The sequence below is a fragment of the Suricata suricatta genome, chromosome 6 (genome assembly GCF_006229205.1).
Source record: "Suricata suricatta isolate VVHF042 chromosome 6, meerkat_22Aug2017_6uvM2_HiC, whole genome shotgun sequence".
Taxonomy (NCBI): Eukaryota; Metazoa; Chordata; class Mammalia; order Carnivora; family Herpestidae; genus Suricata; species Suricata suricatta.
The window spans coordinates 62624349-62642229 of NC_043705.1; the positions used below are offsets into that span (position 1 = coordinate 62624349).

Consider the following 17881-nt stretch of genomic DNA (forward strand, 5'->3'; position numbering starts at 1 on the left):
CTTCTCTGCCTAACTTATTTCGCTTAGCATGACACCCTCAAGGTCCATCCACTTTCCTACAAATGGCCAAATTTCATTCTTTCTCACTGCCATGTAGTACTCCATTGTGTATATATACCACATCTTCTTGATCCACTCATCAGGTGATGGGCATTTAGGCTCTTTCCATGTTTTGGCTATTGTTGACATTGCTGCTGTGAACATTGGGGTACATGTGCTCCTATGCATCAGCACTTCAGTATCCCTGGGTAAATCCCTAGCAGGGCTATTGCTGGGTCATAAGGGAGTTCTATGGATAGTTTTTTGAGGAACGTCCATACTGTTTTCCAGAGCGGCTGCACCAGTTTACATTCCCACCAAGAGTGTAGGAGGGTGCCGGTCTCACCACACCCTCGCCAGCATCTGTAGTCTCTTGCTTTGTTCATTTTAGCCACTGTGACTGGCGTGAGGTGGTATCTCAGTGTGGTTTTGATTTGTGTTTCCCTGATGATGAGTGATGTTGAGCATCGTTTCATGTGCCTGTAGGCCATCTGGATGTCCTCTTTGGACTAACTGGAATTGAAATAAAAAGTTGGGGAAAAGAATAGATTTCTTAACAAAAAAATTACAAAGCTAGCGGAGAAAAATGTATTTATTCTTTAAGTTTCCTATTTTCCCTACCTCCTTAAAAGAAAAAGAGAGAGGGGTAATTTGCTTTTAAATAGGAGAACATTAGATATGTCAGTACAAAGTGCTATATTAATAGGGAAATTTAACTCATAGTATCTCAAATGTATGCTCTCTTTGTCATCCTTCCAAAGAATGTATCCATTGGAGAAAGAATGGAGCTATCTGAGTTCTGGAGTTGCCAGGAGAAATGGAAGAATTTCTAGTTTATGAATACAGTGGCACCTCCAATCCCGCTTAATGTATATGATTCAGAAAAGGAATTTGGGGGAAAGAAATTTCCTCTTAAAGATGATACTGTGGCAGAAAGAAATATTGGCTTCTTTTCTTTTCCAAAAACTAGCTGGAAGGTGAACAAGCCTAGAAAATAGGAAGATAATTGGGGCTTAGGTGATCTACAGACTAATCATCCCTTATGCTATAGTTTTAAAATTAGAAATTTTAATTGATGAAATTTGTATTAATCTTATAGTTTTTACATGTCTATATAATTTTATATGTATTCATTTAACAGTAATATCAAGCCAACCTCCTATGAAGTAGATACTGTTATTATATGTCTTTTATAAACAGAGGCTCAAAAATTAAGTCATTTGCCCACATTTGCACAACCAGGTGGCAAAGCTTCTATTCAGACAGAAGCACCAGGGCTCCAGTCTTTACTTAACCATTATGCAGCTACAGCCTGTGTAGTAGTTTTTCATTTTTAGGCATTTTTAAATGCATTTAGGACAAATATTTGATTTATTCTAAGCTTGAGATGCAGATTATTTTACAAATGATGGTAATGGAGAGGCTTGACTTGACTATAGTCATGGACGTTTCTGTCAGGTCTTCATCTCACAGTTGGTTTTGTCTCTTTTGAAGACGTTTAGGAAGTGTCAGTGTAGCCATCCTTCTGGCAGCTCTGTCAGACGAAATTATTTTCATATTCTTTTTAGACCTAAGTAGCAATCCTCATGGATCAGAACTTTCTTATTATGGACATTAAAGAAGAAATTTTTGTCACATTTTTTCCAGCATTATGGTTTATGATTTGACACTTCTTCCTTTATTTAACAAATGCTTTGAAAATTAATATTACTATGTGCCACATACATTCTGTGGGTAAAGATCGCCGTGCATGTAAGAAGCACAGTAACAGGTTTACGTTGGATAATGCCACCCGTGGCTGTCTGGTAACCTCACGTCACCCTCGCACCCCAGGTCCTTGTGTTATTCAGATACTCAAGCTTCGGTTGCATTCTTTGTATTTGGTTTTGTTTATTCTTAACTTCTTTGAAAACAATCACCACCAGCAAAACTACTCTTAACAAGATATAAGCCTTTGATTGTAAAAAAAAAAAAATAGTGGGAATAATTAAATAGATTTTTTTTCATTTCCTTGTAGTGTTACTGTAGCTATGTGTACAATCAGGAAGTGTAGCATTTTTGTTAAATTGAATCTTAAACTAATATCTACTAGGGATGCGTCTCCTATAAAAGGGTGTCATATCTTTGGTATGGAGATATGTTTTGAGAAGCCATATTCCACATTATAATCTTACATAAAATAAATTTTTGTTACAAATTTCAGAAAGTTAAAGTATTGACAGCATTTTGGGGGGGGCGCCTCTTGGGGTTAAATAGAATCTGTAATGATTCTTTGAGAGAAATTGCCAACTTAAGTATTCTGAATCTCCTGGTAGTGAAATTTTTGTGTTTATCAAAAAGGTCCTGGGTTAAAAAAGGGTTGAAAAACATTGTTTTAAAGACCCAAGGATTATTGCTCAGTAGCTATAGTAATTTAGGTTCTATAACTCTGTGAAGTATTTCAGTCAAATCCTATCTCACTGGATTTGTGATCTGCGTATAAAATACTTGTCTCAGCTACATATCATGATGCTATCTGCAATGATAATAAAATTATTACTTTACCTACTATGATACTGATTTTTTTGATTTCCAGGTTTTTACAGTTTAACAGGTATTTTTTATGCTTCAATAATAGCTTTAAGATAGTTGTGCAGGTACATTTAAAATGTTTCTATGATACACCTTGATAGTTTGAAATAAATAGTAAAGATAATTCAAGAAAGTCTGAGTTTTAAGACAGTTCGTTGGTTTTTTTGTTTGTTTTTTGTTTTTTGGTAGAACAGCCACAGACTTTTAACAGTGGAATTTCAAAACTTTTAGAAAAGGATCAGACTCAATCATATATATGCTCATCCAGCCTATTTCTGGATAATTTATAATCATAACTGGTAATTGACTTTTTTTTTTACTTTTACTGTTGTTGACATACAATGTTGTATTACTTTCAGGTGTACAATGTAGTGATATGACAAGTTTATGCATTATGCTATGTTTACCACAGATATAGGTGCCATCTGTCACCATACATTGCTATTATAATATCACTGACGATGTCTATTGTGCTGTGCTCCTTGTTCCCCTGACTTACTCATTCCAGAACTGGAAGCCTGTATCTCCCACTCTTCTTCACCCATGCTGCTCAGCCCTCTACTCCCCTCACCTTTGGCAGCTATCAGTGTGTTCTCTGTATATACAAGTCTGATTCTGTTTTTTCTTTGTTTATTCATTTACAAATAAAAATTAAAAACTTGTCACGTTTTACATCATGTATTTGAAGCCTAATGAGCTTTTGGCATGAAAGGAATTACTAATATTCAAGAAACAAAGTTGTCTTAAACTGAATACCTGTTTTAATTCCAGAAAGTACATACAGGTAAAAAGTAAAGATTACAAATATATCTTTTATATATCAGTAAAGGATTTTATTCAAGTGTTCATTACAAATTAGTAATTGTGTAACACCACATGGCCTTGTGTATCATCTCATGGTGGGTTCACAAGATGAAAGAGATTAAATAAATTTTTTTAATCTTGATATTTTGAGTAAAATGTAAGAGAAATCTCACAAATGTAACATATATAAAACAGGCATTTTGCTTAAAATTGTTTAAATTTTTGTCTGTTCAGTAATTAAATCTGCTCCGTGGTATAGCTTCACTACTTTAGGTAATAAAGAATGTACCAGTTTCATATTGTAAGGACATGTTGCATGTATTTTCACAACTAAATAAAATTTTAAATAACTTTTGTCCTGAACATATATGGTTAAATTTTAACTCTTCAAGGAACTTTTAATCATCATTAGTCTAAACTTTTTAGATTAAAAAAAAACTGGAAGTTGAATTTACTTGTCAGTAGCCTCTAAGATAACGAAGATTCAAATTTTAGAAGAGTGCAGTATTGATTGTTCTTTCCCTTCTTCCTCTAATACTAAGTTTTTATCCTGATAGGTTAAAATGAAGCTCCAGGATTTATTACTATTTTATTTTAATTTTAGGTACAAACTTCAAATAAATGGGTTGGTTTTTAGAAGAAAACTGAAAATTCTTGAGAAATTTTAAGATTTTTTTTTTTATATAAACTAATGAGTCAAGAACAGTTAAATTTTCATTTTACCAAGTTTACAAAAACAGTCCTAGGACTATAATAGTTTTGACTGTTGACTTATGGCTGGATTTTAAATGTATCACTGCGATGTGAATGTTTTGCTGTTTTCCTCTGAGTGTCTCAAGATAAGATTACAAGTACCAAGGTTGTACCATGGCCATGTGAAAATTCCAATATATTTCTGAGTGTTCTTTTATTTATGTCAGTCTGTGAGGCCTTTACAGGCATAAATCGGTTGCATGGATGATGCCACAGTGATAGCCAGTTTTTAGTTTAAGTAGATTATCTGGTAGTATAGTAGGTAGAATATATTTAAACTGAGCATAGGAAAGTTAAAGGGGCACAGGTGTTTTTTTTCCGCATGTTGAATAAATTTGAGGAATTAAGATCAGACGTGTGGTAATGGAATAGATCATCTTAAGACCAAGGGCAATAATGAGCTCCATGTTGAAATAGGGAATTAGAGTAGTATTCTTTAGACGGTGTCATTCTATTTTTCTGTTCTACGGCACAGACATAAATGGAATACAGTTTTATTTTCTTACAGGTACTGTGTGCCTTGGTACATCAAGTCTTGGTTCCTCAGTATATAGAGAGGTAGTAAATAAGTTGTTTCCATTTGTCCACCTTCCTCTTATTTTTCCAAATAAAGATTTGACTGTAGTGTTTGTATCTTGACCAGGTAGACAATCCTGGAGGTAGAGAGGTGGGCAGAAATGGAAGCGGTTCATATATGAGATGATTAGTCCTGAGCTTATAGAACAAATTAAAAACTGAATAAATGAATTTTTTTGAGAGTCGGGAAGTTAAAAATAAAGGAGTTAAAATTGGAATAACCGGTTCAGGTAAAAGGTAAATATTTAAGTTACATGTAGGTATGTTTACATGTATACTCTGTTCTAGTAGTATGTTTTTCAACCACCAATATTAACTTTATGATTGCTATTTGTATTCTAATCTCACCTTTTTCCCCCCGTAGGTGGTATCATGGAAAACTTGATAGAACTATAGCAGAAGAACGCCTCAGGCAGGCAGGGAAGTCCGGCAGCTACCTTATCAGAGAGAGCGATCGGAGGCCAGGCTCCTTTGTACTTTCGTTTCTTAGCCACACAAATGTTGTCAACCATTTTAGGTAAGTCTTTATTTCTCTTAGTAGGTTATATAATTTAGTGATTTCGCTATATAGTGTTCTTAAATACACATGCTTTAATAAAGGTGAATGATTTGGCAATATTTAAACAATGGAGAAAGCAGTTTGTTTTCAGTTAAGTGATTGAATCGGATGATCATAGAGTAGATATTATTGAATGGTTGCATTTTTTGTTTCAAAACATTGGCCATTACTGTGCTAATCTCAAATATAGTTATCATTTTTAAAGTATAACAAATTATAAAGAAACTTTAGTAAAGCGGAAATAAAGGACATGTATATTTTTAGACTACAGAGTAACCAGATAGAGGAAACAGTATTTAAAGGGTCGAGGTATGTGCCCTTTAATTTATTTTACTTCATTGTTCTGAAATTCTTTGCAATTATTCATTTCAATTAAAGGTATACAGATTTTCAAGCCTAGATATCAACATCTGTATACATATGTATACCTATATTATTGTATTGAATTTCATTTTTATGACAGACATTGGAAAAATGGTCATGGCACCTATACTTTAACTGATAAAATGTTTCTATATCCTTGACTTCTATTTTTCATTTATCTATCTATCTATTTATTTTTAAGTTTATTTATTTATGAGAGACAATGACAGCATAAGCAGGAGAGGGACAGAGAGAGAGAGGAATAGAGAGAGAATCCCAAGCAGGCTCTGTGCTATGAGTGCAGAGCCCAACTTTGGGCTCAATCTCACAAGTTGCGAGATCATCCCCTGAGCCAAAATCAAGAGTCAGACACACTTAACTGACTGAGCCACCCAGATGCCCCAAGTTTTAGAATTTAAAATGAATTTTAAGAGTATTTTATACCACCTGTAGAATATGAAATTATTATAATATTCTATAAATATTTGAAGAGTCTATAAGCTACTTTAGCCAGAGAAAACTTATTAAAATTGCTATTTACTTTTAAATATGAAAGGTGAGCAGAAGTATCTGTAGATAGTTTTATACATATTGCAGTGAATTATGTAATGGAATTTATAAGTCAGATAAATATTTCATATGAAGTATATACATATATTTTTAGAAGAAGTAACCTCAAGTAAATTTGCATTGGTGAAAATATTAATAAGTGATATTTTAATACAGGATGTAGATAAAAGAGTATGAAAATTAGAGATTTATAATTTCTTTAGAAATATGTCTTCAAATTGGCTCTAAATATTTTTGTTATACTGTATTTTTTTTCAAATAGGATTATTGCTATGTGTGGCGATTACTACATTGGTGGAAGACGTTTTTCTTCACTGTCAGACCTAATAGGTTATTACAGTCATGTTTCCTGTTTGCTTAAAGGAGAAAAACTGCTTTATCCAGTTGCACCACCAGAGGCAAGTAAAACTTGAATAAAATATTTTTCAAACATTTATTATTTTACTTTATTAATGAGGTTAGCATTTCAGTTTTTTATGGTGTTTATTATAATTCATTTATAAAAATTTAATTTATTAAAATTCTGGTTGTATTTTCAACAAAACCGACACCTTCTTTAAAAAGAGAAGATAGTTTTTCTGTAATTTTATATTTAAGTTACTAGATTTTTTTTTTTATGATACCATATGGTGATAGCTTAAATACTTTTAAACAAATGAGGAATAATCACTGATAGGGTAGGGCTAATCCTGAAGTTGCTGCAAGATTCTGAAATGCCTTCTACCTAGTCAGAAAAAGGGTAATTGATATGTCCTGTGTAGTTGATTTAAAATTAAATGGTTACTCTTACTACTTGATAAAAACATTGTTTATAGAGTTAAAAGAATTTCTGTAAAAACAACAGAAACAAAACCAGCATTTCTAGGCTTTAGGTATTTAGAACCTTAATAAAAAATAGTTTGGTCCTGTGGTGTTCATAATGTGGATTTTTGTTCGTTTTAACTTTATGTGGCCATACCTGATTTGACTTTGACTTGGACGTGAAAAGATTATTTATCTTTTGTAAATCTTCTTTTCTCCCCCCAATGATTTCTAGCCAGTAGAAGATAGAAGGCGTGTTCGAGCCATTCTCCCTTACACAAAAGTTCCAGAGACTGATGAAATAAGGTATTTTATAATGTATTTTTATTTGTAGGCATTTGAAACAGGCGTTTGACCCACATTGAAAATATTGCTCTTGGACTAGGAAGGTTTTGGAATTTGAGGACATAGCATGTAGCAGGTTGAACGTACCTTTAATATTGAGTTCATTGTTCCTGTACTCTTGTGTTTGGCTTATTTGTTCAGAATATGGATTTGGATCAGAGTGGCCACAGTGAAGATGACAGAAATAATTCAGCTTTTATTAGACTATCTCTGACAAAGTAAGGATAATTGTTATATTCTGTACTCTAATTTTTATTACTTCATGGCTTTTATGTCAACTGTAATTTGTACTTAAATGATGACTAAACTTTTATTTTACATGATGGGCGAATACTTTACATGTGGCATAGAACGACAGAACGTGATAATTTTTAAAAATTAGGGGCACCTGGGTGGCTCAGTCGGTGTCCAACTTCGGCTCAGATCGTGATCTCACAGTTCATGTGTTCGAGCCTTGCATTGGGCTCTGTGCTGACAGCTCAGAGCCTAGAACCTGTTTCCAATTCTTTGTGTCCCTCTCTCTCTGCCCTCCCCTGCTCATGATCTCTCTCTCTCTCTGTCTCTCAAAAATAAATAAATGTTAAAAAATATACATTTTTAAAAGTTATTTTTATATAATTTGATTTATATATAATTTGTTTTATTATTATATACGCTGATATATAATTTGATAATTATCAAATTATCAATGTCTTCCTAGAATTTGTTTAACTTTTCAATAGAAAATTTATGTCTTACTAGTAAAATGTTTACCGATTCTGAGTATACAGATTCTGACCGAAAACAACAGCAGTATTTAAAATACAGTGATAACTTTGTTATTTCTCAAAATATGGTAATTTAGAAAAAGATTCAGGTATCTGGAATTTCAAAATAAGGATTCTATTTTTATATGATAGTCCACAAAATAACTTCTCATTTAGTTTTTATTGGCATGCCTTTATTTGTTATCTAAGCGGGAAAAGCCAATGAAAGAAAGAGAAGGAAGGAAATGTATACAGTAATGAAGAACCATGGTGAAAGTTTGAGTAACTTGGAAATTTCTAGTGGATTATCTAGGATAGCAGTATTCAGTGTGATCCACGTAACCTTGGAAATCCTTGAGATCCATTTTGAGGGTTCACAAGAACAAAACTGCTTTCTTATTAAGACTAAGATATAATTTACCCTTTCCGCTCTGACATGTACGTGATGGTACAAGAGCAAGGAGCAGTAAACCCGTTAGGACCTACGTACAGATCAAGGCAGGGGCACCACAGTGTATGGTGTTCTTCACTGCCACACACTTGGAGGTAGACAGTATAAACCAGTAGCCTCTATGAGTTTTCTTGGTGAGACTGCAAAATGTATTTTACTAAATCTCAACCCTTTTAATATTCTGTGTGATGACTATCTTTTTAATGGTCTGGCTGATGAAGAAAACTAGTACGATGAAATGGGAAGTAAGCACAAAGTGCCTTGGCTGTGAGGAGAGCATTGAGATGAGAACTGAGCCAGCTGCTGCTTTTGTGCACACCACCTGCTTCACAGAGTGACTGACAGGCAGACTCTGCTTATTCAGACTAGAGGGTTTGACATTTAAAAAAAATTTTTTTAATGTTTATTAATTTTTGAGAGACTGAGAGAGAGAGAGAGAGAGAGAGAGAGAGAGAGACCGCGCGAGAGAGCGAGAGCGCATGAGCTGGGAAGGGGCAGAGAGAGGGAGACACAGAATCGGAAGCAGGCTCCAGGCTCTGTGCTATCAGCACAGAGCTCGTCGTGGGGTTCGAACCCACGGACTGTGAGATCCTGACCCGAGCCAAAGTCGGTTGCCTAACTGACTGAGCTGCCCAGGCGCCCCCTGACTTTTTTTTTTTTTTTTAAGTGAGTGTTTTATGTTACTTCAGAGGAAATAACTGGCAGTACTTATTGCCAATGACAAAATTTGAGCTTGCAAGCAAAAATGAGAATTTTGGCAACCCTGTATCTACGCCTTCCCAAATGCTTCATGATGTTTCTGATGAGATTGGTGGTGATATTAAAAAAATGTGATGTTTGATTGTGTAAAATGTATTTACATTTGGAAGATCTGCATAGCTCAGTGAACCAATATTTTATAAATGATCAACATATGCTGTTAAAGAATTCTGCTTGGGCAGAGATCCATTCAGAGTGCAAGATGGACAAATACATTTTACTAGAATGGGGTACAGAAAGTTCTTGCTGCAGTTTTAGATTTCACATTACAACTAACCCTCAAGTACCAATTGTTGACTTTTTGATGTTATAGAATGTGTATAATTATGCAATCTCAAAGACTATTAAAATACTCATCCCTTCTATAACTACATATTTTTTGTGACGCCAGGTTTTTCTTTATGTACTTAAAACAAAAAAACATCAAGCAGCAGATTGGATATAGAAGTAGGAGGACCAAGTAGTTTTCAGTTGAACCAGATGTTGAGATTGCCAAAAATGTGAGATAATATTCTCTACTAACTTGTAAACAAAGAATTTTTCATATTCTTTGTTATATGTAATGCAGTATATTTTTTTAAGAATTAGTAAATACTTTAAAACATTTATATTTTAAATTCTAATATGGTAAATATAAATTGATATAACTCATAAGTAAAAGCCTTTTAGGGTATCAGTTTTTAAGAGTATACAGGGCTCCTGAGAGACCTTCGAAACTGGGAACTACTGGTATTGGAAGATGAAAATTTAAACAAAAATTAGAATGTACACCCTGAGATCAAGAGTTGCATGCTCCACCAACTGAGCCAGCCAGGTGCCTCTAGTCTTTTAAACTTGTACCTGTCTGTGAAGTTTTGTTTTGTTTTGTTTTTAGGTAAAAACATCTGAAGAGTAATGAGATTTAATAAGGCATTTTAGTCTCTTTTTGGGGAAAATGCAAAATAATACATAGTCTTTTGATTGTATTGTTTGTGCTAGTAAGCTTTTTATTTTAATTTTTGCACCATAGTGTTCTAGCAACAACAAAAGTCAAAATTAAAAAAAAAAAAATTTAAGACTACTTTTGACCAAGAAATGTAACTTGTCACTTCTCATTTCTCTTTTACTTCTTGTCCATTATGTATTCCTTTTTTACTCATAATTATTATTTTTTTAAATGTAGTTGTTTAGGAGAGTGGTTCTAGAAAGGAATAATTTATTTGGCTAAGTGATAATGTCTGCTGCCCATCAGTTAGTGAAATATTGGTCACTGTTAACAAGGATTGTAGTATCAAGGTAGAATGCAGGATGTGTCATGTTCATTCAAATAAAATTCATCTAGAGTATTGTGTACAAGTTTTCTATTCTTGAATTTGTATAAGAAACAGGCCTGAGATATTGTGGAGAAAAACAGTTTTCAGAAGTATGAGGAGAGATTTACTTAAATTTGGTTTGTAAAAATTAAGATTGAAAGGAAAATGATTAAAAAATATGTGACAGACATGGATATAGATAGAGAACTAATGGTAGTAGCTAGTCGATCTTGAAACCTTAGATGTTCAGAGTCATTGATTCAAGCTTACAAGGACACTTCAGTGAATTACTGATGTTGACAGATGGCATTAATATAAAACTAACTTACTCCTCCTGTGATTTTGTAGAGGTTGCAAATATCTAGTTCCAAGGAAAAGAAACTAGTTTGTGTTTCCCTCTACTACTCAGAAATTTGTAACAGAAAAAACATGAATATATTCTCATATCCTATACTACCACTTTCAGAAAAAGAATACTATGTTGTATCATGGTTATCTAAGTGAATTAAATAAATCCTAATTTTTTTATGAGAAAAATATTCTCATAAACATATGCTGATTAAGCTAATTGTGCTTATTCAAAATGGATTTTCCAAAGTAACTATTTTATTTATGTATGATGGGTTAACTATATTATGATTTTATATCTAAACTACATCTGAAAGATAATTACATGGAAGCTTAAATTTTTAAGTCAGTTTTTTTTTCAGTTATTCTCTAAAACTTGTAATGCTTATATAATTTTTGTTTACAAAAATTCCAGTTTGATTTTAATAATAATCCAATAATGGAGATACCATTTACACATGAGGAAATTAAGATTGAGATTGTTAGGTGCTTCAGAGTTTTATATTTAGATTATGTCAGAAACAGCACAAAAATCCAGGGCATTTGACTTTAATTTCTTGCATTTTCCAGTATCATAGTATTTCTTATGGTACGTGATTACTCAAATTTCCGTGTTTAAAATTTCAATTCAGTTTTAATAACTTTATAATTGTTACTTTCAGTTTCCTAAAAGGAGATATGTTTATTGTTCATAATGAGTTAGAAGATGGATGGATGTGGGTTACAAATCTAAGAACAGATGAACAGGGCCTCATTGTTGAAGACTTAGTGGAAGAGGTGGTAAGTTTTGTTCTTTTCTTCTCCCTCTCAGTATTTTAAATGTTTTGTGTGTTCTTGGAACTACTCCATAATCAAAGAAATTAGTTGTGAAACATTTTTTAATGAAAAACCTAATTCCTAAGTACAAGGAATTTTTCATTAAAATGTATTTACTGTAATAAATGTTATTTTTTGTAAAGAGTGTAACTATGCTAGCACATTTTAATCTTTAACTGTTAATTTTCAGAAAGTTTTTATGAGTTTCTTAGAATTAAAAAAACATTAACATTTGTGCTTATTTATATCTTTTTTTGTCTTCTTGGTGGTTTTCCTCTTAAGTGAGGCTATGTCGAACTGATCATGGAAATCTCCATAAAATAGCTGTACATTTTTGCTTCATATTCTTCATCTCCCAAATATATGTACAATTTTCTAGTAATCTTGCAAAAGCTTTGTTACATTACACATATATTATCACATGTTTCTACATTTTGAATATTCCCATTTTCATTGTCACCACATAATACAGTATCAGTAGTCTTATCGCGCACTGTGAATAACTGCAGTTTTAAGTAGCAGGTCCACATTCAAGCAGCATTTGCATTTCAGAGACAATACTCAGTATCATTGAATCATTTCCAGCATACTACAGTTTTGGAACTCACCCTTCCCTTTTGGATTTGTTTAGTGTGATGGAATGATTTCCTCTTTCACAACCCTCAGAGCTACTGTTTTTAAATCATGTCATGAACCTGGTAATATTCTGAAACCTGTGCTTTGATTATTGTTGCAGGAAGACAGCAGTGGAGAATATTTTTCTTTGTTATTCTTTTAATAGTTCTTGATATGTAAAAGTAAACCATACATAGGAAAAGTGGAGGGAAGTTGAGGAAAGGGTATGATAAATTGCATACACATAGTTACTTAGTAGAAGAGCCGGCATTAGAACTTCTAATTCCTAGGTTAGTATTTGGTATTTTACAGTAGGGAGAGATATTTATTCCATATCGGCCAGAAGTGTTCAAACTGAAGAATCTCACTGCTTTTACTTATGAAATTTCCTAGTTAAAACTTCTTTAGGGGCACCTGGGTGGCTCAGTCGGGTAAGCGGCCGACTTCGACTCAGGTCAGGATCTCACAGTCCGTGGGTACGAGCCCCTGCATTGGGCTCTGTGCTGACAGCTCAGAGCCTGGAGCCTGCTTTAGATTCTGTGTTTCCCTCTCTCTCTGCCCCTCCCCTGCTCACTCTCTGTCTCTGTCTCTCTCTCTCTCTCTCTCAGAATAAAATGAAGACATAAAATAAAATTAAAAAAAGAGATACAAACTTTTTTATGTTGGATTTTTTTCCCTTCTCTGCTATAATCCCCTTTCCCCCATTTTTTCAATTATTTAAAGGATTTACAGTATAGTTTAATTTTTCTTCAGCTCTTGCAATTCTGGGTTAGATTTCAACCAGGTAAACTTTAAGAAGAATAAGTGTAAGTTACTCAATGAGTACAGAAAAAAAAATTCTGATTTAAGATAAAGAGACGTGACCTCACGTCAATAAAAGGGAAAAAAAATAAAAGAACAAGAGTATGAATGAAAAATGTGATGTGGCTGCTAAAAAGGAATATAGTCATATTTTGAATTAATAGTGGAATAGTTCCAGGTTAGAATTGTAAATAGGTATATACTAATATTTAGAATAAGTTTTCATAATGGTTTTCATTGGAAGACCATTCCTTGTAGGTTGAAAAGCCATTTAGAGATTGTCTAGATTTCAGACATTACTTTGGTGGTTGGATTTAAGGATTTTCCCCACTCTGAACTTCTAATTACTGTTTTCCAAATACATTTATACTTTTACGCCTTAAATCTAGAATGTAAGCTCTCTGAGGATTTTTGTCTCTTGATTCAATGATGTATTCCCATGGCATAGAATAGTGTCAAGTATTAGTAAGCCTTCAAGCAAATGTTTGTTGAATGAATATCTCTATGTCTATACTTTCTCCTCTTCTTGACACTCCTCCCCTGCTTACACTACTGCCTTATAAAATTGGATTCATTTTTATCAATTCAGCTCAGATATTGCCACTTTTTTTCACAGAGGTTTTATGCCTTTCTTAGTCTAAATTGTTTTGTTTTTATAGCACCTTGTTAATTCTATACTGTGCTGTATAAAATTGATTTATAGTATAAACCTATTTTATAGAGATTAACTCCTTTTAGGCAATGAAAATACGTTTTGTTTTTGTGTAATTTTTTAAAAACATACTGCTTTGTATATAGTAGCCATTCAGTGAGAATTTGATTTTAATTTGGTTAGGTAGTTGTTTCTGGGTATTTAGAGGTACACCTCAAAAATATTCAGTGAAAACTATATCCACAACATTGTACTAGTGATTATGGTGGTGGTAGGTGTTAAAGAATAGTTAAGATGTTGAGATGCATATAGCCACTCTACTAGAATGAATAAATAACACCAGTGGATCTTATATAATAGTAATGCCAAATAGGTAAAGTTCAAAAGATGATAAAAGTAGGATGTCTTTTCAACTTACAGTTGTTTTAGGGACTTCATATATTTGTTTTAGGGACTTCGTGTTTTACTGAGGAGGTAGTATTTGAAGAAGATCCTACCTAGATAGTTTAAGTTAACTAACAGGTAGGAACACACTGAGTGGAAAAGAGATTCTATGGTAAAAAGAATAAGCTACGGTGGCGGAAGAATGTAGATTAGCAAATAGGTAGTTATGTGTGACCATAGTATAGATAGCTTTAGAGAATTGGTAGTATGAGGCAGATGTAGATTTTAAGTATATTATAAAGGATTTTGGTTTTATGAAAGGAAGAATTTGTAGAAAGTAGAGAAGTATTAAAGTTTTGGTTTTTTAAATTTTGTTTTTGTTTTGTTTGGTGTTTCTTAGTGCAGGACAAAGTTGCAGTTGAAACTGAAGAATCCAGATTAGAATCCAGGGCACAGAGGTAGTTAAACTAGTTGGGCTGTGGTAATAGTTGAAGAAAAGGGAGACAGAGGGCCTGAATTAGAGTAACCACAACAAGTAAGGAAGAAACGTTCAGAAAGGCATTTCTTCAACTGATAAATCTTTTCTTGTATATTTACTATATGAGGGACAGGGTAGAGATGTGTTTGAAGATATGATTTTTATTAATTATAATAAATATAGATATAATAGTTAAAATTAATATAAAATACTGTTTTAATGTCTTATTCTTTAGGGCCGGGAAGAAGATCCACATGAAGGCAAAATGTGAGTTTGTGTTAATAACTAAAATGAAAAAGAAAATATGTTGTAAACCTACTAATTGGAAAACTTAGGCCAAAATTTATTTTAAAAGAAAATTGCTACTTTTGAGGCTGACTTAAGAAATGTTTTTATTTGGCTCAGGAATTGATAAGTTAATCTTTTCTTTAGGATGTATGCATAGTCTTACTTTTAAATAATGATGGTGACTTTTACCTATATACAACTCTTCTATCACCAAACTAAAGGCTTTTCTACAAACGACATTAATAACATCATGAATGTTATGATTCCTGATATGTTTCTTTGTTTTCTTACTAATTTATTTATAGCATTTCTTGTTTTTGTAATCATATCTTTTAGGTGTTTCATGTTTCAGTTTTTTCAGTTTGTTTTGTGTGTGTATGTGGGGGTGGGGAACAAGAGAACTTCTCACCAAGATCTTGTTTCTTTACCGTATTTATTAAGATTCTGCAAGGCCTTTTTTTTTTGTAATCTTTTTTCTAAATTTTTTTAAATGTTTTTTATTTATATTTGAGAGACAGAGAGAGATAGCGCAAGAAGGGGAGGGTCAGAGACAGAGGGAGACACAGAATCCGAAGTAGGCTCCAGGCTCTGAGCTAGCTGTCAGCACAGAGCCTGACGCGGGGCTCGAACCCATGAACCGTGAGATCTGACCTGAGCTGAAGCCGACGCTCAACCGACTGAGCTACCCAGGCGCCCCTCATAATCTTTTCAGGCTGATTCTAGGTATCTTTTAAATGCTAATTCAAATATCACGTATTACTTTACTTATTATTTGCCACAGTCTCTTGTATTTCAGAAGTTATTAGCTGTTAACAATAACCTCCTCTGGGAAATTTACTCTGATTTTGTTATTGTCTTTGGAGATCTATTTTAGTGTTTTTCTCATCCCTCATTTATTTGAGTATAAATTGTCTTTTAAAATGTTAACTCTTAATCCCAATTCTATCTTACTCATGATTTTAATTAAGATTGCTCATCTTTTGATCTCTTTTCTGTGGAACACTTTTTTTCCTTACCATCCTGTCAGTATTTATGAATGGAATTCAAAGCTTGCTTCTCAAGTGTTTGATTATTCTGTTTTCTAACCATTAGAACACAAAAACAGTAAACCGAATCCTCCACTTTCAGTAAATCTTGCTTAGTTCTCCCCCTTCCCTTAATTAGAACATTGAGATGTTTTCTGAATTCATTTTCCTTATTGTTTGTGTAGTTGCAGAATAGGCTCCATGAGTGAGATGATACATTGTTGATTGTATTTGTGTGAAGTCTTCCCCCTACCTATATCAAATTACAAATTCTAATTAGTGTTTGGAGGAGGCATACCAATAATGTAATCAAATGAAATGGGTCAGGTATAAATATTCTTATTTTTCACAAATTACAATAATCGTGATCTTTTTTAGTGTCCCTCTGTGATGGAGATTAAGGTACATGGAACTGTCTGCCTACTGTACAAACAGCAGTGCAAAGTGTGGTGACAAATGGCAACTAACATTCTCTCTTGGTATTACGAGAGTAAGAAGCCAAAAACTAGAAGTGTTTCCTTGCAGTAAGTTGACTGCTCTAATTGATGTGTGCAAAAATGGGAGTCCATTGCTGTGATATCCTCTTGAGATTCAAGATACAGTCAAAATCTGTATTTTTATCCCTATTTGAAATAATACCATAGACTTATTTTTAAAAGAAAAGAAAAAATACTTAAAGCTGTATCTGTTTTTCTAATAGCGTAGTCTCAATCCCACTTTTGCTGGCAGTGTTTTTTAGATAATAGTTTTCTGAACTTTAACATTTTCTACTCATTTGGTATTTAGCGTAAACTAAATTTGTGCTGTTGATTTACTCTATGTATTTCTCAGCTCCCTCTAATTTCTTATGGTGGAGACTGGCAGGGAGGCAAACTCCGGAGCATCCATGAGTGCTCTTTGAGGCTAAGCAAATAGTGTAACTTTACCTGTGTTTCTTTTTGCCTCCCTATGAACAATGATATAGGTATTAAGTCCTGATAATTTTTTCTTCTGAAGTATTTTTTGAATCTTAAGCAACCATATTCTAGTTCAGGCCCTTTTTCTTAAATTTTATTATTGTTTTTTTAATTAAATTATTTGAGGATAGATGACACACGGTGTTAAATTAGTTGCAAGTGTACACAGCAAAGTGCTTAAACAATCTGTACATGGTGCGGTGCTCACCATGGGTGTAGCTACCATCTGTCACCGTACAACATTACTACAGCATCCCTGACTCTATTCATTATGTGATGCCTTTTGTTCCAGTGACTTACTCGTTCCAAACTGGAGACCTGCATCTCCCACTCCTCTTTACTCCTTTTGATCATCCTCCGCTTTGGCAACCATCAGTTGGTTCTCTGTATTTATAGCTCTGTTCTTGTCATTTCCTAAAAGGACTGGATATAGCAATAACCTCCAAGTTGATCTTTTTTTTGATGCTCCTTAAATCCTTTCTTCCGAGAGCCAGAATAATCTTCCTAAAATCCATATCTGACTGTATCACTTTTTCACTTAAAAGCCTAACTTACTCTCTCTCATCTTTACCTTAGCAGAGCCTAAAATGATCCTCTGCTCTGACTGTTGTGTCCTTTACTAGTCATACCTCTTGTCACTTTTAGGTTGATATTCTACTCTCCAACTTGTAGATCTTCAAATGTATAACCGTTTTTCACCTTTGTCCAAGCTACTTTCTAGCCCAGAACTCCCCTCATTATGTGTGGTTAATTTCTGTCCTTACTTTATGACCTAACTCACTTATCACTCCCAAAAAGTCTTCCTCTGTCTTCCCCCTCACATGTCCACAGAACTGGTACCTTCCTCTTTTCTTCCAGAAATGCCCCTTTGCATTTTTGTCGCTGCGTT

At 33.5% G+C, this 17881-nt stretch overlaps 1 protein-coding gene across 1 annotated transcript in view; it reads left to right on the plus strand.

Annotated features, from left to right (window-relative positions):
• The window catches only part of RASA1 (RAS p21 protein activator 1), a 108965-nt gene that overhangs the window by 44478 nt on the left and 46606 nt on the right, over positions 1-17881 (plus strand). The window contains exons 2-6 of the mRNA XM_029942561.1: positions 5108-5260; positions 6498-6633; positions 7272-7342; positions 11640-11757; positions 14959-14990. Coding sequence (XP_029798421.1) covers positions 5108-5260; positions 6498-6633; positions 7272-7342; positions 11640-11757; positions 14959-14990 — 510 coding nt within the window. The remainder of the gene's footprint in view (positions 1-5107; positions 5261-6497; positions 6634-7271; positions 7343-11639; positions 11758-14958; positions 14991-17881) is intronic.